The sequence below is a fragment of the Montipora foliosa genome, chromosome 13 (assembly GCF_036669935.1).
Source record: "Montipora foliosa isolate CH-2021 chromosome 13, ASM3666993v2, whole genome shotgun sequence".
Classification (NCBI taxonomy): Eukaryota; Metazoa; Cnidaria; class Anthozoa; order Scleractinia; family Acroporidae; genus Montipora; species Montipora foliosa.
In genome coordinates this window covers 36,652,692-36,677,691 of record NC_090881.1, presented here as the reverse complement: position 1 = coordinate 36,677,691, position 25,000 = coordinate 36,652,692, and the positions used below count along the sequence as shown (strand labels likewise).

The window sequence follows — 25,000 nt, the reverse complement described above, 5'->3', positions numbered from 1 at the left end:
ATGAATACGAATATTCCAATACCTGATCCAGTGAACATAATATTTTATCCACTTGAGATAACAAATGTTTGACAGATTTTTCAATAAGAGACATCTTGTCCTTGACATACTTCTTAAAATCTTCTTGGATATTGCTCAGAGTTGCCATGGTAATTCCCTCGTCAGTAACTTCAGATGAGTTACCTTGGCCGCCATTTCGGCCAGCCTTAACTTCGTCGCGTAGGTTTTGTAATTCACCAAAAATTTCTTGAATTTTATCTTTTAACTTCTCATTTTCCAGTTTCAATGATTGGACTGTGTCTTTTACCATTTTGGTCAAGGTTTCAGCAATGCTCAAACTAAAAAAAACTGATCAGAGTGAAGAGCTTCGAAATAAGCGTCTTGTCTGCTACGCACACATGCGCACAACCTATTTTTGACAACCTTTCTCGAAACAGCTGTATATGAGTTCGATAATCTAAAGTTAAAGTTTGGGAATTACGACAAGAAGTTTAGCAATTAACATGAAATCTCCAAATTTCAGGTTTTGACGATAACTCGCACAAAACAATTATTTTTTTAAGATTGACTTCTTCTAATGTAAAGTTTTGCCAAATATCAGCTGTACCAGCTGAAAACACTTGGAAAATACCATGTATGGCCTCTCACGCGAAAACATACACTTCCCGTGTCCCCGGAAGTCCGTGTGAAAAAAAAAACAAAACAAAACAAAACAAAAACACAAAAAACAAAAAAAACAAAAAAAACTGCCCACTCATTTTCCAGAAAAGTCCACTCGTTTGAACCAGGTAGACACACCCGTGTGATAATATCACACCACTCGTATCGTGAATCGTTCACTCGTTCGAGCAACACCGTGAAACCAAAAGAGAATCATTCTTTCAAAGGACTCGTGATATGTTATATATGTGTTCCGGGTTCAATCGATTAGCCAAGGCGTACATTTCTTGATGTTTTAGGATGGTTTTGGCAGCGGTATGAAGATTTTCTCTCCTGATTCCTGCAACTCTTCGAGAGATTTCGGCAATTTATGATCATTTATCTGGATACTGTGAGTCCGATTTACATCAACCTGGTTTAGTACCAACCATTGTACCTCCTTTTTGCACTATTCACTATGTCACCGGGTTGTGAAGAGTGTAATAGTGTAAGTCCGTGGTGACAATAGGCCCACAGCGCGTGCATAACTCACGAACATAAACAGGTCTCTTGGAAGCTTGCTTGAGCTTTAACAAAATGAGCGCCAAAATCGGCACGAATTTGTAACGCTGATGAATAATAAAGCAGCCGCTATGTCCAAAACGATGGAATTACCCGGTGATAAATAAACTTGTCTAGGAGAGTAGATTTTTGACTTTGCAGAAACAGTGGTCAACCTCAAGAGTTAGGAGATTGTGATCTTTATGTTGAATTCGCACATTCTTGTCAAACTTTATAATACTTGAAAGATGAAAAAAACAAACGAACAAAAACAAAGTTAACTGAATAGAGTGTAATGTGAAGTGCTAGATTTCAATCCCATATGAACGATGTAAGCGTTAGCCCTACTGATGGAAATGGGCCCACACAAGGACAGAGAAAAACTCTGACCAGGGTGGGAATTGAACCCACGACCCTCGGGTTAGATCTTTGCCGCTCTACCGACTGAGCTACAAGGTCAGACGGGAGCAGACCGTGGGAACTGGAGATGTTAAAGTGGTACTATGATCAAAAAATCATTTCCTTCTTTTCTTCTGATTTTAAAAGCGTGTTCGCTTAACACCTAACTGGCAAAATTTTGAGCTTTGAGTTTTATCCAAAGGCTGTTTATTTTGATTGTAAGTTTTGGATTTCATGGTCCGCCAGTACTCACGTTCAAAACTGGCCGATTGGACCTCAGAGGTTTGGATCTAGAGAAAAATGACGTCATTTACTCACTAGCTTAAAATTTCAGCGTGTAAACGCAATTTATTATATATGCAAAACACGGGTTGAAAAGTCTGAAAGCCCGAAACTCCCGTGCTGCATATTAATTAGGCCGCGTACACACGCATTGCATTCTTAAACTAGTGAGTGTTTGACGTCATTTTCTCCTCGACCCAGCTCTCTCAAGATTTTGAAGTTAGCAATGGTGGACCAATAAATAAGAAAATTCCAGCTAAAATAAACAGGTGTCTTTTTAAAATCAGAACTTAAAACTTGGGTGAGTTAGTGTTTAGTTAACATAGTTTTGATATCCAAAGCAAAAACAAAACTTTTTTTTGGTCGTAGTACCACTTTAAAGTCACGGCAATGAACATGTACAAGTACAAGGAAAGGTTACGTTTATACAAACTTTGGCCGTGTAGCAAAAAAATCCGGTGTCTTGCCATCATTTTGACACAGATGAATCCTTTGTTTCGAGAGTAAACACGCAAGGTAACTTAACTTAATCACAGCGCCCGCTGAATTCGACGACACTTTCGAATTTGCGATTTACTTGCGCAGCCAAAAGTACGATAGAAAAATTGAACGTAGCAAAACTCTCCCAAAATGCTTTTCGCCGATGGTAATTTTGTGTATTTTCGGGTCAAGATTTATGTTGTTTTCACGTCACAAATGTTGTTGCTGATGGCAAAAATTATATTTCATTCTCGATTGACACTTTCTGAAAACTTGCTTCTGCTCTTCCTAAAAACTGTGTACCAATATTTATTTACTTTTTCATCAATATTTGTTTTGTATAAGGCAGGCTAACAAAATCTGTACCTTGCTTAGTTCGCATCTTTGAGCGTTAAAGTAGAATTTTCGGTGCTATGTTTCTGACACGTCAAGTCGTACATTTTTAGGCCACTCATCCAGATACTAACCCCGCTCGACAATGTTAACTTCAATGCAAATATGTCTTGGAAAGGTGTTAATAGCTCAGGCACGCTTAAACTTGCGGTGCAAAGAAGTTGCAAGCGAACTTGAAAATGATTAACATATCACCCTCGAAGCCAATGTATCTCGATTCCCTTTTATTTCCTTCAATCTTTCTCGGTTTAGTATATTACTAGTACTGACATGTATTCTCAGAGCCCGGCTATTTACTTAAGACATCTACCATGGCACCACTGTGATTTACGTTATCAAAACAATACCGTGTACAATTAGAGCTATATATTACCGGCGGAGACAAACCTTGGATCTTCTGGAAAACAAAACTCATCTCGATTGACAATTACGGAATAAAGCGCTGTGTACGTTACTGCACTATCACATGTACGCATTGCGTTCCTATTTTTAGAAATCAACTCCACAGATTTATCAAGTTTTCTTCTTTTTTTTATTCTTCACTATCGCTTACTTCACTCATACATTTCCTTTCAGTAGATCGAAATGTTTGTCTGAATCTACTCGGGGGGCTCATGTGACAAAGTTTATTTTTAGTAATAGTGCAAAGCGCTATTGGAAAACACCGCCATCCGTACTGTCTTTGGAGGGGACAGATGCAGTAAAAACTAGTAATAGTATCTTCTTGTTGTAAGAACAATATTTCGCTTGAGCGCATTGTTTTTGCCACTCGAACATAAACTTCATACCATCTCGCCCCCGTGTAATTCCCTTGTAATTGCAGAGTCATAGGAAGTGTCTATTGAGGCTCATTGTTGTCAACATATATTGAGGATATTACACGGGGGCGATAAGGTGTGAAGTTTATGTTCTAGTGGCAAGAACAATGCAATGCAATGCTTGTTCCTGAATTTTAAATGGTTGAATACACCACGAATTACGTTTCTCATTACAAGGGTTCCTACCGCAATCCAATGTAATCATGAATCAACATACCATTAATATTAGAGAGTTTAAGAAACGACGGGGGGCACCGTCGGCAGCGATGCCACAAAATAAGAATTTTATTGGCTAAAAAACAGGGGCACCCAGCGTCAATTTTCGGGAAATATCTGTTCGGAAGACGATTTGAGATCTATAATTTTCGGAACATTTGTTGTAAGATTTCTTGCTTGCCTGCCTCTCCTAGGATTTTCGAACATCTGAAAAATCGTATAATTGCCCATTTTTAACGGATTTTTACCCTAAAAAGGTCACCTAGAATTTTCGGGAGCCTTTTTTCTGGCTGAAATTTTCGAAAAGCTATGTTTTGATCCCTATAATTTTCGGATCACTAGACTTTCAGCTAGGAAATCCGAACAGATGAAAAATTTTTTGAGGATAAAAATATGCCTATATCTACCATTTAAATACTAAAATACGTTTAACAATGCTATGTTTAAGTGGTTTTGAACTATATTCTCGTTGGGTGTCCCTGAAAAAAGAAAATAATAATCGAGATTCACGTGCAGAACGCATATCAGTGCATTTCTCCACAAACATGCCCACAAATTTACTTCACGCAGACGAAGAAGAGAAGAAGACAAAGAAAATATTTACGAACGAATTAAGATAGCAGACAACTATATGACAACTATATGAACTCGATCATCTAAAGTAACGTTTGAGAACTACCACAAGAAACTTAATAACATGAAATCTCCAAATTTCAAGTTTCGACGACAACGCGCATACAACAATAAACGAATCATTGTCTGTCCATGGTTCGCCCGAATTGTGCACGGTGAGCAGGATGGAATAGACCTTTTCGGCTTGTACATTTTGTTTTCCCATTACAGATCATGTGATAATACTCAGAAGACTTGGTCTTTTGTTTTGTTCATTAAAAAGAGTTCATGCAGACATATTCAAAATGTACAAGCCGAAAAGGTCTATTACCTCGAAATCCTTGCAATAGCGCTTAGTTATATTTTGAAGTGGTAACGTTTCGTTGACCCTGCTTAAACTCACTACTAATATAAATATTGGGCAGTAACATATTGAGTGATAATTGCGTCAACCGTACTTGAATGGACTTTAAAATTTTAAATGGAAAACGTTCGTCTTATTGCATGATACATTGAAGAAAAACCCAGTTTAAAGTCGAACTTAGCATGCCACACAACTTGAAGAACACGTTAAGAACGTTTTTAGGCTCAAATAGCAAAAAAAAAAATAATAATAATAATAAAATAATAATAATAATAATAATAATAATAATAATAATAATAATAATAATAATAATAATAATAATAATAATAATAATAATAATCTACCTTAGGGTTGGAGAGATATATCAATGATAGTGATGAAAGACTGATAAAGGCCGCTAGAAAGATCAGCGGTGGTCATAATAATGAACTCAAACACGTGGGTAATCTGCAAAAGTCATGCACTTTGCTTAGTGATGAACAGCCTGAGTCAGATCATACAATAGCCCAAATCGTGATCAATGGATGACCCTGCTGAAAGGTTTAAGGATTAACGCCAGTAACAGGTTGTTCAAGTTGTCCCAGTTCAATAATAACGCACCAACCTGAAGTTCATCCATTGTCTGCAATGGGCATATTTACTAAACTACGACAATGATTTCGTTTTGCGATTTCGTTGATGTAGAGCACATTTTACGAGTTTGTCGATGACAATTTGTCAACTAGCATCAGTGGTTCACTCTTAGTATAGCTGTCAAAAATTGTTTCTTTTTCTTAATACACAACAGTTAAAAAACTGCCTAAAATTGCTTTGTTTTAAACACCATTATCAGTACGCTATGAACATAACCTTAATTTAAACAATCACGAGACGAATATATTTCAATCTAGCTCTTTCTTCTATTTCTTCTTCAAAATGCAGAAAAGTTAACCCTTGCGCAATTAATGCATCCACACCGGCAAACTGAGGGTATCGTCATTTGCTGTTTCAACAACGGAAGTGCTTATGTACTGCTTTACGTCACTATTTTTATAACCTTGAATAGAATTTTAAAAATCTCAGTAATCGCATATAGGTATGTTCTGTTTTCTTCCAATTCCTCTACAGACTATAAACCACAGTGGTTCCTCTCAGCCAACGATGCCTTAATCATTCGTGAGCTGCGTGACCGCAAGCGACAAATGTTCAGCTTTAGATCTTTTTTATCAACTATGATAAGATTTTTTTCCTCTAAAAAAATCCGTCAATTTAGCTCAAGATTCAAAACGGAACTTTTTATTTTCTTTGATAGTGCAATCCAGGGGTCTAAGTTGATAAAGCAACATTTTCTTTCCAGTCAGTGAAGGTTTTCTCATCACATTGCAACCTAGCAAGCAAATATATAGTAACAATTATGTGGTGGACAAAAACCGGAATGAAAGAGGATATTTTAAGAAACAACACAACACCTTTTAAATTTAAAAACATGTTTCGACAGAAACTTCTGCCATCTTCAGTTTAAATTACAAAGTACAGAGTTGAATATATAGTGTGAACCAAAATGCTAATTAGCTGTAAGGACACATGACAATGTAAAAGATTACATAGAAAGTTTTAAATTAACATGATAAAGTTGATGATTAAGTGTAGGTTTCTCCCATTGAATGTGAATGGCTTCTTTTATCTTAAACTGGAAGGTGGTAGAAGCGTGATCTAGTATGCTAAAACAATCATTAGAGCACAAAGTGCGGCAATGCTCAGAATTCTTTAGATGTTTGAAGACGTGCGAGGTCCTATCACTGAAAGGGTTTTCACGAGGACATCACGAAGCTTGCCAAAATCCTTCAGAAGAATCTTTTTCCAGTCCATCTAGTTGAAAATATTATTAATCGCCACCTCACACGTACTCGCCATGGCTGTAATCCCCCGGCTTCCGTCTCTGACACGATACGTACCTTTTACTTTAAATTACCTCATATTGGTCCTTTTTCTTTTACCACGCAGAAAAAGGTTCGCCTTTTTGCTAAGCGTTCTTGTAATAATATTGATATATTAAGTTAGTTTTCTCATCATTTAAAATCGGCAACATGTTCAGTGTGAAGGATCCTGCCCCTAGTGGGCTCCGTGCTGGTGTGGTATACAAGTTTTTGTGTGCGGGCTGTAGTGCCTGCTACGTCGGCGAAACTACCCGGCATTTTTCCACGCGCGTACGTGAGCACACTTTCAGTGATAGGACCTCGCACGTCTTCAAACATCTACAGAATTCTGAGCATTGCCGCACTTTGTGCTCTAATGATTGTTTTACGCTTATACCACCTTCCAGCTTAAGATAAAAGAAGCCATTTACATTCAATGGGAGAAACCTACACTTAATCATCAACTTTATCATGTTAATTTAAAACTTTCTTTGTAATCTTTTACATTGTCATGTGTCCTTACAGCTAATTAGCATTTTGGTTCACACTATATAGTCAACTCTGTACTTTGTAATTTAAACTGAAGATGGCAGAAGTTTCTGTCGAAACATGTTTTTAAATTTAAAAAGTGTTGTGTTGTTTCTTAAAATATCGTTATCCCTGCTACTATCCAGACCTTTTGGCAATGAAAGAGGACAACATTACTGTACTGTGTAATTTTTTCCGGTGTCAAAATCATTATGACCAAGGAACCCGCCGCGGATCACGAAACCTGTCAAGACTCACCGTCACGAAAATAAATATATTTCAATTCGTCTGTATCATCAGCTCACAAGGTTATTGTTTCACTTTCATCAGATTACGTTTTCAAAGAGGTCTCGGGGGAAGGGTTCATGTCTGATGCGGCCCCCGTATTTAAAATACTTAAAGTTAAATTCCTTGTGCGCATTTTCCCCTTACTGGTCGTACGTTTCACGAAAAAAAACAAAAAACATGCAGTTTTTAGGTATGATCATGTATTTGCCAAAACCCGAATACAATACTAGGAGTGTCTCTGACAAGATTACCCCTTCAGCAATCAAAGATGTTTGCTCAAAATTAGAAAGATCATCATACCTCTTAAAGAACTTGAAGAGGTGGGCGAAGATTGTTCAATTAAATCAGTTTTTGTTGGAGAAAAACCGAGAAAAAACTCCTTGCTTCTGCAAAACAATAATAACGATTAGAACAACGAAAATTTAGAAAACACTTTATTTTCAATTTAATTCATCACATTGATAAGTTGTTTTGTTTTTATAGAATTTCTTTACTACTGTCAACATGCTTTCGTGAGTTACGGAAAATATTTTATGCCCGGCCTGTCACCCAATGAATTAGCTGCTGTGTTCACGGCGACATTACAAATAAATTTCCCATAAAAACCAAGCACTAGTTGGGTTTTGCTCGAGGGCCGGAGGGTATAAAATGTCGAAGCTCCATGAAAATATTTTGAAAAATGTCGAGGGTTCACAAACTAAGTAAGTCAAAAAAAAAAAAAAAAAAACTGTACATCGTGACCATTAGTCTGCATCGTTTGAATATAAATTTGCGCTGAGTTGACCTCATTATTGACCCGCTCTGTCGCCTCTGCTTCAATTTGCACACGTGCTGTCCACATGTGGATGAGTCACATGTTTTTGCGTTTGATTCCACGAGCAGATGTGGGTTTTTGCAGATAATTTTGAAATATTTAATTTACAGCTTCGCTTGACATTTTTTTCTTTACGTCCCCTGACCCTCCACAGAAACCCAGACTCTCCATGTATATAAATTGAGGTTTCCTGTAGGTAAAAAACTATTAAATAAGCAACCGGCGCTATCCGCTACACATTTTTCATGTCTACTAACTGTCAAAGTGCTTAATTTTCAAAAAAGCCATAGCAGCGGACCACTAGGTAGCGCAGTAACAGTACTTTAAAAAAATGTGAACAGGGTAAACCAAAAACGTAACCATAAATAAATAAATGAAACGAATAATATTTTTTTCAAAGGTAAACTTATCATACTCATCTTCTTAAATTAGAAACGTAAAGAGTGTTGGGTTTCCAACACGGATTTCTTGCGCGTTTTCTATCATAACTTGTGTATCTTCTTTCCAAATTAATCCTGCATGTATATTATAGAAGAGAGTGACGATTATTTGGAGGTGTTTAATTCAAGCAAATCTCCAGAACTTCATGAGGCTACAGGAGAGATTGACTAGAGTTCCCGAAAGGGGTTTGACTGATGGGTAATATCCCTCAAAAATGATGTAAAGATATTATATGCCTTTTACAGCGTTGCTTTGCACAAGGCTCTTTCTTCGCGGCCTTCATCTCAAATGACTCGATAAAAAAAACAACCGATTTTCCGCCGATTTCTTCTTTTTCAGAGTTTATTTAGAAACAAAAAGAGAGAAAACATTCATTGATTAAGGCAATGAGTATGATTGCGTCACAACAGATGCTTCAGTACTCGGACGCAAAAGGAATGAAAAAAAATGAACGAAAGGCATTCACTGTTCTTGCGCCTTAGAAATTAATATTGTATTTTAAATACGATTAAGGTCTAACTGAATATTAAGAAACAACCGACTTACCACCGCTTATGGTCAGCACTGGACTTCCCTTTTCTTCATTGTCCTTTATGCATGTTGTCAACAATGGAAACATTTAAAAAATTGTAACGTTTCGACTGCGTGCCTGGATTGCGTGTATCAAAATCACGCGACGCGACTTTTTGTTCGTTCACTCTTCTCAGAAAGCCTTTTAATACTATCTCTTCAGATGTCGACATCAAAGGAAAGGCGAAAGTCTTCAAAAATTCGGCGCCACTATGAAAAAGGACGGTTCAGAATCTCGATAAGTTCTGCATATCACCCGCAGACTCAAAAGATATTAATGAAGGTGAGTTTATTATAATGGTCTTCTAATTTATGAAGTATTGTACGACGCTACATGAGGTCTTCTAGTATTAAGCTGTATTTATGTAATTTTTTTACATGGGGTATTTCTAGCACTGATCTCGTAACGAATGTTTTATTTTGTTGAAGACAAAATATAAGTCTTCCGCATGAAGCAGTTGTCACGGAACAAAAAGTTAGTAATACGTCAACTTTATTTATTTTTTGCTCCAAGAAGGACCTCAAATTCATTCATCTTCAGAGGCCATTAGATATGATAACTTGCAGTCACGGTAATGTTAACAGTTTTTAGTTAAAGAGGCGTTAACTCCCTCTCTCAGGTTGTACTAAATAATACTTACTCATCCAGTTGAACACAGTGTTGTTCAGTGTCTGTTATCAAATTCGGAGAACACGAACACTGACAGTGAGCGGTCAATTTAAATTGAACTATTAAAATTACGCCGTATCTTTTGGTGTAAATTTATGTAAGACTAATGCAATGCTGTCGCCAAAAGTCTTTAATTAACAAATTTAATAGTCAGTGAATAGTGACGGCTTTGCTGATTGCATGATGTTGTAGAAAGCAGTCTACCAAGCTGGCAAACGCAATCCGGACGATCCTGGCCAGACGGATAAAGAAGAATTCACATGTAGCAATGCCTATCGGGCGAAGGTAAAATTTGGGAGAACGCAAGTAGTGAGATATTGATATGCTGACTACCTATCTCCTATATTAACCCTGTCGTCGCCAAAGCTACAATGTGAACTTTTCTGTTAAGTGTTTTCAAGGTAAGAAATTAAAAGAAGTGTATTTTTTCTTCACAGAAAATTCATTTTGCCTGCTCTGGAGAAGGGAAGGACAGCTATACTTGTTCGCTGGGCAAAGGATACAACACACCGGGTTACTTTAATAGTAGCCGAAAACAATGTTCTCCTAGCGTGATAGTCGCTGTGCAGAGTTCTTGCGTAGTAAACTTAGACAGAACTCGCTAAGCAAGATATCCACTACGCAAAATTTTTGCGTAGTGAGTTACATGCTGTCAATGCACCAACTCAGCAGATAGTTAGCACGCAGAATTTTTGCGTAGTGAACATACTTAGTCTATGCCAACACATCGGTGTATGGCTTGTCTCAGCCCAAGCTTGTATTAGCACCCAGATTTGATGCATTCTCCGCTGATGTTTAATTTTACTTAAATAACACTAACTTCTTGAATGAATTGTTGAAATGAAGGTTTTTCTAACTGAAACAAATAATTTTAAGTAAAGATTTGTAGTTTTAATTAATCTGACTCCACTTAACACTTCGGCCGATTACCCACGTTTTCAAAGAAAAATGCCTACTTTGGAAAAACACATTTTAGTTTGGAAGACGTTAGGTATGGAATTTTCCTAATTGTTTTTATCTTAGAAAACCATGATGTTTCGAGTGAGTAAATGAAGAAGAATCTGTCATGTACACTTTAAAGCACCCATACACTGTTCTTGAAGAGTAGGGTCAAAAACTATTTAATAAGCAACCGGCGCTATCCGCTACACAGTTTTCATCTACTAACTGTCAAAGTGCTTAATTTTCAAAAAAGCCATAGCAGCGGACCACTAGGTAGCGCAGTAACAGTACTTTAAAAAAATGTGAACAGGGTTAACCAAAAACATGACCAAAAAGAAATAAATGAATAAATAAATGAAACTAATTATATTTTTTTCAAAGGTAAACTTGTCATACTCATCTTGTTAAATTAGAAACGTAACGTTTCGATTGCGTGCCTGGATTGCGTGTATCAAAATCACGCGACGCGACTTTTTGTTCGTTCACTCTTCTCAGAAAGCCTTTTAATACTATCTGTTCAGAATCCTGATTTATGATGTCGACATTAATGTCGACATCAAAGGAAGGGCGAAAGTCTACAAAAATTCGGCGCCACTATGAAAAAGGACGGTTCAGAATCTCGATAAGTTCTGCATATCACCCCCAGACTCAAAAGATATTAATGAAGGTGAGTTTATTATAATGGTCTTCTAACATATGTAGTATTGTACGACGCTACATGAGGTCTTCTAGTATTAAGCTGTATTTATGTAATTTTTTTACATGGGGTATTTCTAGCACTGATCTCGTAACGAATGTTTTATTTGGTTGAAGACAAAATATAAGTCTTCCGCAAGAAGCAGTTGTCACGGAACAAAAAGTTAGTAATACGTCAACTTTATTTATTTTTTGCTCCAAGAAGGACCTCAAATTCATTTATCTTCAGAGGTCATTAGAGATGATAACTTGCAGTCACGGTAATGTTAACAGTTTTTAGTTAAAGAGGCGTTAACTCCCTCTCTCAGGTTGTACTAAATAATACTTACTCATCCAGTTGAACACAGTGCTGTTCAGACTGTCTGTTATCAAATTCGGAGAACACGAATACTGACAGTGAGCGGTCAATTTAAATTGAACTATTAAAATTACGCCGTATCTTTTGGTGTAAATTTATGTAAGACTAATGCAATGCTGTCGCCAAAAGTCTTTAATTAACAAATTTAATAGTCAGTGAATAGTGACAGCTTTGCTGATTGCATGATGTTGTGAAAAGCAGTCTACCGAGGTGGCAAACGCAATCCGGACGATCCTGGCCAGACGGATAAAGAAGAATTCACATGTAGCAATGCCTATCGGGCGAAGGTAAAATTTGGGAGAACGCAAGTAGTGAGATACTGATATGCTGACTACCTATCTCCTATATTAACCCTGTCATCGCCAAAGCTACAATGTGAACTTTTCTGTTAAGTGTTTTCAAGGTAAGAAATTAAAAGAAGTGTATTTTTTCTTCACAGAAAATTCATTTTGCCTGCTCTGGAGAAGGGAAGGACAGCTATACTTGTTCGCTGGGCAAAGGATACAACACACCGGGTTACTTTAATAGTAGCCGAAAACAATGTTCTCCTAGCGTGATAGTCGCTGTGCAGAATTTTTGCGTAGTAAACTTAGACAGAACTCGCTAAGCAAGATATCCACTACGCAAAATTTTTGCGTAGTGGGTTACATGCTGTCAATGCACCAACTCAGCAGATAGTTAGCACGCAGAATTTTTGCGTAGTGAACATACTTAGTCTATGCCAACACATCGGTGTATGGCTTGCCTCAGCCAAAGCTTGTATCAGCACCCAGATTTGATGCATTCTCCTCTGATGTTTAATTTTACTTAAATAACACTAACTTCTTGAATGAATTGTTGAAATGAAGGTTTTTCTAACTGAAACAAATAATTTTAAGTAAAGATTTGTAGTTTTAATCTGACTCCACTTAACACTTCGACCGATTACCCACGTTTTCAAAGAAAAATGCCTACTTTGGAAAAACACATTTTAGTTTGGAAGACGTTAGGTATGGAATTTTCCTAATTGTTTTTATCTTAGAAAACCATGATGTTTCGAGTGAGTAAATGAAGAAGAATCTGTCATGTACACTTTAAAGCACCCACACACTGTTCTTGAAGAGTAGGGGGGGGGGGGGGGAGGGGTGAAGCCACGGTATTGTGGTCTGTCGTACTTTCACATGCATGGGTGAGTGCTGACGTCCGATCTCACCCCAGAGAAAGTTGTAAACCGCCACGAGACTCTCTTTGATAGATGTTCGGTAAATAAGATTCCCATCAGGGAAAAGGTTGTTTGGGTTGATACCAGGGGCTGCTGATTCTGAAGAAACGATGAATGAATTAATCTGGCATCCTTGTATATTTGGGCGTTTTTTGGTATGTCAGGAACTGCCAGTACGTAGTTTTCCAGGACGGGCACTATATGATGGCATGATCGGGCACTTAGCAGACGGGCAAATTGACACCTAATAAGGGCATGAACACGCAGGAATCGCATTCGTTCCAATCAAAATGTTTCGACAAAAGCAGTCTTAGACGGAAATTTGACAGAGGCAAAAAAGGATGCTTTAGTCGAAAATACTACCCCAGCGAACACCATGGAGATTTTAATAAAACAATTATTCTACTCGGGCTTGCTGGATATAAAATGATTATACGAGCTAACAATCTGACCTTCTTACGAAGAAGAACAAAAGCCGGCTGAGTCAAAATTTAGGCTAAAATATTTAAAAAATTTTTATTGACTAGTTTATTAACTGTGTTTTAAGTTAGCAGTGAATCCAGGAGTGGCTTAATCTGGGTCATTCACGGCAAAGCATTCACGAATTACGTGTTGTCTCACATGTTACCCAATATTGTACTCCAACAAATGAATGATCTATACGAATTACACCGGAAACAAACACATTTAGTAAAATTTTAAGGGCACTTGACGTTAAGTGCCGGGGCTTTTACAACCCTTTTTTAGAAGAGCTTTTTTACGTTAACATTCAGACTGAGAATAACCAAAACCTTAAAAACATAACAAAAACATACCCGGGCTTAATGGTTACAGCTTACCCAATATTGTACTCCAAAAAATGAATGATTAATACGAATTACACCGGAAACGTTAACAAACATATTTAGTAAAATCTTAGGGTCAGGCTACGGTTAATTGCAGCTGGAAGATGACGTATAAAATGATTCATTTTTTAAATACTATTGCAATGCAAAATAAGTAAATAAATAAGTAATGAAACGAAATGTTCATACAGGTTTTTTGTAATCTGCAACAAATCACGAGGATAGCTGGTTCAAACATAACTGAACACCATGGGTGGATGTTTCCTCGACTGTGAGCAGTCTCGTTTTTGCTCTAAAATCCTTGAAATGATCGCATACGAACGTGAACTTTTAAAATTGCTGCAGGTGCGGGTTCAAATTCCCGCGAACTTGCGACCGGACGCTTCAGCCATTTTGAAGTTCGTTTTACATTTGTTATGATTTACAGCAAAAGAGAGACTGCTGGCAGTCTAGATGTTTTCAAACTCGCAGACATATTTTGACGTATCCTGTTTTGTCAACAGTCCCCATTAGTCAGTGGTTATATTAGTGCTGAGACGATTCGGATATCGAAACACAGATTGAAATTCAAATTTTCATCGATTCGTGATTTCCGCTCGCTGATTGGCTACTCAAACTCCGGATATTCTTTGCTATTCAGCTCCAAGCAATTAGCTCGGAATTTGCACCCGAAAATGTTGTTAGTATATACTAAAACAATTTTTAATCTCAATGTCGTTGGCTAATGGTGGGTATTCACGGAGCCGCAGTTGCTAATCGTCAAAGAGCAAGCCGAGCGAAGACGCTCGGCTTGAGAGGCAACCAGCTTAATGCCACGCGAATTATTGCAGCAGGCAGAAAAGTTATCGATCGTACTGTGAAAAGTGTAATGTAAGTGTAATGTAAGGTGTAGATTCTCTGGAGATTATAGTAGGGACCAATGAAAGCCTTTGTTTTGATGTGTGATGTCATTAGACAACGTTTCACGACGCGCGCGACTATTGATGATCTTGTGTTCGGAGGTGAGTGACCATTGTGTTGTGTGCACTTGCTTGGAGTGTTCTTTAAGATTTATTTTCGAACCAGCGTGTTCTACATTGAGTGAACGAGCTCAAAACTAAACGGCATATGTGTTCTTTTCGGCTGCTGTTGTCCATTTCGGCCCTAGAACAGTTTGCGTTTCGTTTTGTAACCACTGAGTTGTAAACAGTTATATTAATTTTCAAAGGAAATAAATTGTCTGCAAAGTACACAATTCAACAATCAATTTGACTTATAATTCAAGTTTGTATCTTACAAAATAAAAATTCTTCAACACGGCAAAAAAACCCCTTTTTCCGGTAATTTTACCAAACGGTTAATGACAGGATAATGCCGCGTTCATTGGTCGTTTTCCTGTTTTGTAAACGCGCGGAAGCTCGATGTTGACTATTGGTTAAGGACGGTGCCTAATATTGTTATTGCGCACGCCCTGTGCGCATCTTGAGATACTCGGATTTCCTATCGGCGGTGCATATTAATTAATACAGGGAAATTTTTCGCGGTTCAAAAGTATGCGGAGAATGCAGAACTTAGGAAGTGCTCTTGGTATCCAAAAAGGAAATTAGGGGTAAGCATGCATTTTTCAGAGATTATTAAGCTTCAATTTGGCAAAGAACGCAAGGCATTCATTTGTATTTTAAAGCTTTTTACAAATATTGTTGATTAATTATCTTCGAAAAATGCTCTGTTACCCCCAATTTTCTTTTTGGATTTCAGTAACACTTGTTAAGATCTGCTTTTCCTGTATATTCAGGAAACCGCTCAAAAATACCCTTGAATTAGAAGGCACCGTCCTTAATGACAGAGGTAAAATATGCTGTTCTGTTCTAATTTTTCTACACGAAGAAAAAAGGTTTTAACAGTGTTTTCAAGCACATTACACCACAGTTTCGAGAAAACGAGGCGTTCAACGTATGTTTTCTTGAAATTGTAAACGTAATTAAAACATAGCATTCTACAATGGTTTTCCTACAGGAGCATTGCACCGGTGTTTCCCCCTGTTTTCCTGGCCATTATAACATGGTATTTTCCAAGTGTTTTTAGGTTTGGCAAAACGTCGTGAAAACGCGATATTCAACGTCCATTTTCCTACAGTAGTGTTTCACGTACCGACAAACACGCTGTTTTCCTGAGTGTTTTCCCAGGTTTTCTGTAGTATTACAACACGGTTTTTTGCAAGTGTTTTTGAATTCAGGCTGATAAAACGCCGTCAAAACGTCAATTTTCCGATGAACGGCCGGCATGGCTGAGCATAGATCAAATGAGTGTTGACATGGTGTTGCAGAGAATGAGAGCTAATGGCGTGAAAAAATCAGATATTCCGCCAGTAGAGGTTTTAAATGAGTCGTAAATTGAGATGACACGAACGACTCGAGAAGAGCGCCGTATTACCAGACACAAGTCGCCAAAGCTTGGGTTTCGCAGCATTTACGCAAGTTTTACGTCACCTATGCCATGGAGGAATTCGCACAGGCGGACAACCCTAAGGATGCAAGAGCGCGTGACACACGTTTTTTTGAGACAGTCGTAACGGCCGATTCAACTAATAGAGGGAAAATTCCATAAAAACTTCACATCGCGAGGTTTCTTTTCGAAAACTCATTTTATGGACAGCCAGATAAATAAAGTTCAGTCACCTACTATTTTCTGCGTTTATATTGTATGTGACGACGCGTGGTTCTGAAGATATGCCGTCATGAAGGCCTGTTGGCGCGAGAGGTCTGAGGAGAGACCATCATTTGAAGATCTCCGTAACGCAATGAAAGAAATGCCATGCTGAGGACACTTGACAAGGCCGAAAGTAGATGTACATGGCTGCCACTGCTCTGGTGATATGACTGTACGCATGGGTAAAGCTGATGACCGTGCGCTTGGTGTTTGGTTTGTGCTTCTCTTGCTTGTAAATGGTGGACTTTTTAAGTAAAAGATACAGCAGTCGTGGGAGGTGTAAAGGTGTCCTTAATTTAATACTAAATGCTAATTAGGGTGTCAGACTTGACACTGAAGAGTGTACTACTTCACTGTATTTGTGGAACGGCGTTTTTACAGACCGAGTTTTTTAAACTTGATTTTCCCGCGATACCAGACCTTAGCTAAACAAAAGTCCTGCCTGAGAAATTATTACCCTTGGGATTGAGAATGGTCACTCGTGAAAGACAAATACCATATAAGAACTCGTCTAAAAGTAGCTTGATCTGTGAAAATGCCGTTATATAGACCTAGTACACACCTCTTTAGCTTGTACGTTTTGTTTTCCCATTTCAAACCACGTGATTTTCCCAAGGGAATTTTCCGTTTGTTTTTTTCATAAGTTTTGCGTACATATACACGTGCATAAGACGACATTTGAAAGAAACTGTTCCCTAAAGTAACATCACGTGGTCTGAAATGGGAAAACAAAATTTACAAGGTAAAGAGGTCAATTGGAGTTGTGGGCTTTTAGTTATGGGCCTTTGTAGGAGCAGATGTACAGATGACCTGTATAACGCAGTTCTATTGACTGTCTCCCTTCTGAATTGCTATTGACTTTTACGAGAGCATTAAAGTACATAGCGGGCTTAAACCAAAATGGCGTAGATTAGGAGTTAGAAAAAGATCTGTAGTGGTAAATGAAATTTAATGACTTGAATTTAATAAAGTCGACAGAAAAACATATTTTTACATAGAAGTACAATAGGCTCAGAAAAGTCATTTTGACGCCAACCCTTTTATTAGTAGCAATCTTTAATTAATGCTTAGTTTTGCAAACCAACTTGATGTCGTTTACATCCAGATTGTTTTACACCATTAAATGTAAAAAATAAAGGGAAACTTCAACCAATCGTGTTTGTCATATCAACATCACGAAGCGTTATTGATTCTGCAGATGTTGTACCGTGTTGGCAGTTGTGTGAAAGAGGACGCAATAATGATGCAGTGTATTATGGGAAGGATACGACCCATACGACTTTGCAAACTAACAAAATTTGGCCGCCATATTGTTTTCATATTGTTCTTGCGTTGCTATCTCCATGGAGACCCTATGTAAAGCGCGTGCGTGGCCTCAACAATTTTGGAAGAGCTGTGGAAACTGATCCAACATTGTTGCGCTACGCTTCGGTGATCACGGAACAAAACAAATGTTGGGAGTTGTAGGCTCAAAAGTTTGACCAGTTCCAAACTTTTGCGCAACAACTCCTAACAACGTGCAACAGGTTGTGCAAACAGACGCAACATGTATTAAACACCCAACAATGTTGGGAGTTCTTGGCCAGCAAAGTTGAACAGGGCTTTTGGGGGTTAGTTCTAATCGATAGCGTAAAAAGAAAGAAAAGCAATATTAAGTGAAACTATGATCCTCGCAACTGTGAACGCAATTTTAGCAATTGCGGAGAGAAGCCTGAAAATTTCAGGATTTCAACAGGGTTTGAACCCGCGACCTCGCGATGCCGGTGCGACGCTCTAACCAATTGAGCTCTGAAGCCACTGTCGTTGGGAGCTGGTCATTTGGGGATTCATATATTCAGCACGGGAACATATGAACCCACAAATAACCAACTCTCACCGTCAGCTCTTACGTTGAATACTCAACAGGCGAATTGTTTTGTCGTAATTCAATTCAAGAGGAAGACTATTTATTTTAACTCCACTTTTTTTCATTTAACGGTCCGTTATTAGCTTGGTGCGATTCCGACCGATAAGCTTCAGGAGAAAGTGACGTCATTTACTCGCTAGTTTACAAAAGTGTGAGAAGTCGGCTTAATTAGTATGCAGCACGAGAGTTTTTTGGCTTTCCGATTGTCTCATTCGTGTTCTGCATAATAATTAAGCCGCATTCACGCACTGCAGTTTTAGGCTAGTGATGTCACTTAGCTTTCTCCTCGATCAAGCTCTCTGAGGGCTTTATATCTGACAAAACCACGCCAAGTAATGACGGACAATTGCCGTAAAAATGAATGGTTTTTCTCTTGAAATGACTGCATAACATCTCGCATTTCGAGTATTCAGCACAAGCATTTTCGAAATGTGAAGAAAAACGAAAAATGATTTTTGATCGTAGTAGCACTTTAAGGTGACCGGCGTTGAATTACTTTTTTCTTGTTAATAGATATCTTTGCAGTGTTTCTGCCTTACAGAATCTCCCTCTCTTAATTTTTTTCCACATCCCAAATAGATTTCTAAAAAGAAAAGGAACATTCGATTTTGGTATTTTTCGTCAAATGACACTAATTGTACTGCTGTTAAAGATTTTTGATAGCATTGTTTGGAGAATAATAATTATTTATCAATTTTTGTAGTCGATGACGAACAATGTGAGAAATGCTTTTCAAACCCTAAAGTCTAGACAACATAATATTTGTTTATAGTACTCACCCGTATTCTTGTATTTCTTTAAGCGTAGAAATTAACTCCCCTTAGTCGGAACGGTTTCTGATGCTGGCTCTTTTGCATTGTTTCTCGCTAAGTTGAAGTTTTGAACGCATTGGTTTTCAGTCGATTACATTGTTGGCATTTCGAATACGATATCTTTTCACAATTAACCTTTTCAAAATTGACTGGTATGCTACCTTGCCTTCTTTAGTGCGAAAACGATTGCTGGAAGTGAAGTTTTTATCCTGTTCAAATTTGCGAAAGTAAAACACGTGAAGACTTGCCTGCAAACTTAGTGCACGAGGGCACGTGCCAAGATTACAGCGTGCATAACAATAGCGATTTCAGATAGCCTGCGTAACGGGCGGTTCTGTTGTTGCGGAACGCAAGAGAACTCGAGCGGTTTTCCCGGGGGAAAGAAAGAACCCAAGAGGAATTGGAAACAATAATTATGCAAAAATTTGGAGGAACAAACAAAGGGTGTTATGGTATTTTCGAAAAATGGCTGATTTTGATATATCTCGACGTTTCGCTCTAGTGTAAGCACTTGCTCCCTATTCCCAACAATGAAATAAGTGTAAGGCTTATCCTTTATTTTTTGGTGAGGGGAAGTGCAGCTGTTTATCTTAACTTGAGCTCGAGAAACCGACTTTAAGGGAGCCTTTGGGGCGTTAATTGTCTGTATTCCAAATACGAGTGATGTAGGGAACACATCTGTTTACAAGCATGACTTTTGTTTTTTTCAAATGTGCCAGCCACAGGAACAAAAGACCACTTGTTTCGACGGCCAATGTGGCTCTTGTTGGCACATTAGGGAACTTTAGCAACGACAACAGCGACGGCAACGAGAAGGTCACAAATTTACATTATTAGATATTGGGCAAAAACAATAGCTTTGCACACCCTAAACGTGCTTTTTTCGCTTTTGTCCGTTTCTTTGTCGTCGTCTGCAAAACAACAAGGTGAAATAGCCAGATTTGAGGTTTTTTGAAGAACGTCAACACTTGAGGATAAATTTTCATGTTTTCCCCTAAATTAACCGCCGTTCCGACCAGTGTCATTCTTGGGGAACTACCACACCTTGTCATATTAATGAGGCTCGAAATAACTTTTTTCTTCTTTCAAACAAATAAACATATTCTGTCTTTAGATACAGTTAGCTAGGGTAATCATATCAAGACGAAATTTGGCCAGGGTATTAAGTACCCATCATAGATTTCTTACATTACATTTTCCTTAAAAATAACGTTACTATGGCAACGATATAAGGTATTTCTTTGAGCCTTATGGGACGGTGAAATCTTCCCAGCGTTACCAGATAATGTTAGAAAATATTTCTAAAATACTTAAAATTCAACAAAATCTTTAGGCCAGTTTTTCAGAAAAATTAGGTCTTTTTTTGCAAACAAAAAAATCTAGTAAAGTTGCAAAATAAGGAAAAACGAGGGGGTTTCAAGATCATCATTTACGCATGCGTTACCCGCTCAATCGAGTCCGCGCGCGAGTGCAGCTGACCTGAGCAGCTCTTAGAATTACTTGTGTGGCTTACGCGCGCGCGCTCAGCTGAAAACCCTTTCGAGCCTCCTTAAAAAGGATGAAATAATAACGAAGTGATAGCAGTAACAGGAATTTATATTTTGAGATGACGTTCTCGTTGCCGTCGCCGTAGTCGCTGCTTAAATTCCCTATTAATGACAATAAGTGACGTCAGCAATATCTTTCCAATTGAAGTTGGGTTGAAGAGCAAGGGGACACTTCGTGACGCTTATTGAAATCGTTGAGCATCTAATCATGTGCGTTTCTGGGCATAAATCACGTGTTCTAAAAACGCATGCGTTAAAAATACGAAACATTCTAAATGCAAGTTTGCTTACCAAAGAAAATGAACAAAACGAGACTTTTAACCTGTCCCGCGCATGCGTCTTTCAAAAATTCGCAAGAGGATATTCTCGACCCCAGTGCTTACGCTGCTGACTCCGCGGTCATGCGCACAAGAGCTCTGGGATCGCGATTGATATTGCAACGTCAGTAAAGCGAAAAGCTAAAATAATTAAAACAAGACACGAATAAATTTATATGATTTACTATAATTAATATGATGTGCATTCAGTTTAGTGACATCGTTCTTCAATTATCATTCGGTGCCAATACTTTGTATAATAAACTAAGAGTTTTCAACTCTATATACTATTTAAATTTGAAACTTTATAAAATTCTATTTACTAGGTACAATTGCAACTCGGCAGAAAAGCAGACTATCTCTTGAGAGTCTTTGAACAATATATAATAACAATGACTACAGTATAATAATAAAAAAGGTACGAAAAGGAAAAATATTGAGAAACGAACAAAATGTGACATGAAGAGAGTTATACACACCTGAAAACTGGCCATGTGCTTTAAATTGGAACAAAAAACAAACAAACAAAAAAAACAAACAAAAAAATAATAATTGGGAAGGAACAGAGTTCAATTTACGGAAAATTGGTTTGGCAAATGGCCACCATTTTTTTGCCTTGGGATACCAAAATGGTCGCTTTGACGTCCTGCGCTTACACTGTATTTAACAATTATTCGCCAAAGGCGAGGTGAATAATTGTTTTAGAATAATTACATTGGTGGTTATTTGAAAAGTGTGCATTTTCTTTAAAACAAATACTGTCTTCGTTTGTCACCTCGACAAAACGGCTCGCGGCCATTTTGAAAAACTGCATAGGTGATTATCACGTAATAATCACCTCAAGGGTAACCAATCAGCGCAGAGGATTGTCAATAATCACACATGTGATTATACTAAAGTTCTTTACCATATGGCTCGCTATCTGTAGTCCCTTTGCGTGATCACTTATTCGAGATTTCGATTTGAGCTTACGAACAATCTGCAGGGTGAAATCCTCAACGCAAAGTTGTACTAATTCAATCAAGGTCCTCTACATTGCCATACAGATTGTCATCGTATACGTTCATGTAGATGATTTCCTGAAAGCAAAGATAAGAATAACTATCTTTAGATAAAGTTTCACAGCAAAATCTAACAACTGGGTTCGATTCCCAGATCCGGAGACATATGTGGGTTGAGTTTGCTTGTTATCTACTCTGCTCCGAGAGGTTTCTCTCCGGGTACTCCGGTTTTCAACTCTTCTCAAAAACCAATATGATTTGTTAGGTATTAGTTTGATTTGATTCAATTTGTACACAACTCCACAAGCTATCCAGCTTTCAAGTGAAGCTATGATCCTCGCAGTTATGAACGAATTTTTTGCAATTGCGTAGAGAAGCCTGAAAAATTCAGGACTTCAACAGGGTTTGCATTTTTCAGTCTTCTCTACGTAATTGCAAAAAAATGCGAGGACCATAGCTTTACTTGATTTAATATCCGCACTTCATATATGATCCATTTCATATATCATTTCATATTTTATTCAGCTTTATACATTATCGTGTAAAAAAAAACATTATTATTACTATTATTATTATTATTATTTTATTATTATTATTATTATTATTACTAGTATTATAACTGATAAATTAAGTTCTAAACTGTTACGTCACAAGTGGCTTTACACCAAACATTGGTCTAGTAACCTCGATAGAAACTCACGAGCATCAATATTTATAATTTACCAAATGGATTTAAGCAGGACGTTTTATCCAATTTAAATTAACAATGACAATCTTTTGAAACCATCTAGTCCAAATAAATGAAAAAAAAAAGTCAACTTTTAGATCGGTAAAATTACTTGTAAATAATTTTTGTGTTTATTTTCAGTGGTGACAAAATAATCTATCTCTTCACAGTTTCTCGTGGCATTACACGACACTCAGGCTGCTCCAGTCCTCGGTAACCATGAATTCTAACTATCTGAAGATGATAGTAGGCAATGTTCCTCTCTTCACGTGACCTCTTCCCGACACGTAAATTATGTTAGTGTTACTAATAATTCGATTTCTAACAAGACCATTTTGAAATCTTTAGAGGATGGCGAACTACCCTTTTAGCACCGGGGGAAGGTCTGGATACAGCCGTAAATCCACAAAGAAAATAAATAAATAAAACAAATAACAATAATAATAAAATATATATATCCCGAAAGCCTTCATAAAATTATCTACCATAGTGATGTGATTTCCTTAAGGAGGTTGCTTTATTAAAAATGAAATTAAATGATTCTGACCTTATGACATCGCTGCAATCTCCTGATTGTAGAGCTGATGGCTTCGAATGTTGGTCGATCATTTGGATCGTTTTGCCAACACTCGCACATCAGGGCATAACTGAAGAAAGATCAAACCAGAAAATCCAGTTTTGCAATTAATTTGAGACAACATTATCACTGTATTCGTCTAATACCGAGTTAAAGAACGGTACAATTCGTTAATAGCTAACTGTGCATGTTGACTGCTTCGAGTGGAGTAAACTCGACGCTTTTATGCTTAACGTCGTCTGATTGCCATCTTACAGTACTACGATTCTCAATTAAGTAGGACACTAGGGAAGTTTGGTGTGAAAGTTTCAGCGTTAAATTTACCTTGTTTTCAAGGCCAACTTGCTTCATTTCCAAGAGTAACTTTTAGGGCTTTCATGTCATCAGCAATGAAGCCCGCCAAAAGCTAGTACCGGAAACGGTTAAAATCAAACTGGTTATCGTTACCAGTTAAATGATGTCAAACTCCGAAAAGTGATCCTTGGAAACGAAGCAAGTTGCCTTGAGAACATGGAATTTTAACGCCAAAACTTTGTCACCAAAGTTCTCTAGTGTCATACTCAACTGAAAATCGTAGTGTGAAATATGTCCAGGATTGACCCTAATTTGACCATCTAAGACGGAAGCGGATTTCAATGAGCGTCACAGAGTGTCCTCTTCATCTTGCCCCCAACTTCAACATCATTCTTATCTTGGAATACAGACAATTAAAGTCACAAATTTTCCCCCATATACTACTCCTCAAGTAATATAAGAATAAACAACAGCATTTACCCTAAGCTAAAAATAATGCTAACCTTTACCATTTCCTTATTGTTGAAAATAGGTAGCAAAGGCTTAGACTTAAAGGGACACTTCGTGTTGGATATCACAATTCGGTGTGCATATAATTAGAGTCATTTCTGGACGTAAGTGCGTTCTACGGGGACTACAATTGTAGATTCCAAAAACAACGGGACCTAAGGCTTAAGGTCCAGATTAAAGATGGTCAAAAAGAGCCATCAGTTGAAGAGACTCAACTACAGGAACAGGAAGCCGTCGACACGCTGTTCAATTTAACTTTCAACACCATCGCGAGAAAAGTTGCACGAAACATTACCCAATGCAAAACTGCTTTCAACGGGCAAAAAGCTCGAAAACTCTTGTCCTGTTGCGCAGAGCAACAGCCAGTGTGCAACGTTTTTTGCGATGTTGCTTGGCAACTGAGGGCGCATTTTTCAATGGCTCCGTTGTTCGGGCTCTGGGAACGAGAAAGAAGCAAAGAGGGAGGCAAAGTATTTTGCCTTTAAAGCCCCGGCTAAACGTTCTAATATTGTTATAAAACATTTCTTGGATCAACAATGTTAGAACGTGTAGCATACATGTTTGATGACGTTTTTTCAAAATTATTGTTGAAAGAATGTTTTGATTTCA

General features: G+C 37.8%; 2 protein-coding genes and 2 long non-coding RNA genes across 7 annotated transcripts in view; 1 reads left to right on the top strand and 3 right to left on the bottom strand.

Annotated features, from left to right (window-relative positions):
• The window catches only part of LOC137981933 (uncharacterized), a 723-nt gene extending 413 nt beyond the window's left edge, over nt 1-310 (bottom strand). Inside the window, exon 1 of the mRNA XM_068828962.1 lies at nt 1-310. This exon is cut by the window's left edge and continues 413 nt beyond it. Within this exon, the coding sequence (XP_068685063.1) occupies nt 1-310 (310 nt within the window).
• A 5,707-nt stretch (nt 311-6,017) lies between these two features.
• LOC137983663 (uncharacterized) lies at nt 6,018-9,580 on the bottom strand. The gene is made up of 3 exons (XR_011118984.1): nt 9,277-9,580; nt 7,776-7,861; nt 6,018-6,130 (listed from the first exon to the last, which is right to left on the bottom strand). It is a non-coding gene; the product is annotated as an uncharacterized lncRNA (long non-coding RNA).
• On the top strand, nt 9,443-13,037 carry LOC137983664 (uncharacterized). 2 transcript variants are annotated; one of them, XR_011118985.1, is made up of 4 exons: nt 9,443-9,583; nt 10,163-10,255; nt 10,408-11,579; nt 12,406-13,037. It is a non-coding gene; the product is annotated as an uncharacterized lncRNA (long non-coding RNA). The 2 variants fall into 2 exon arrangements; XR_011118986.1 differs by lacking the exon at nt 10,163-10,255 and having other exon boundaries at nt 9,457-9,583.
• An 8,412-nt stretch (nt 13,038-21,449) lies between these two features.
• The window catches only part of LOC137982863 (fibroblast growth factor receptor 3-like), a 50,269-nt gene continuing 46,718 nt past the window's right edge, over nt 21,450-25,000 (bottom strand). For all 3 annotated transcript variants that reach the window (XM_068830029.1, XM_068830028.1, XM_068830030.1), the window contains 2 exons: nt 23,558-23,657; nt 21,450-22,361 (listed from right to left, as the gene is read on the bottom strand). In XM_068830029.1, coding sequence (XP_068686130.1) covers nt 22,299-22,361; nt 23,558-23,657 — 163 coding nt within the window. In that variant the 3' untranslated portion in view covers nt 21,450-22,298. The remainder of the gene's footprint in view (nt 22,362-23,557; nt 23,658-25,000) is intronic.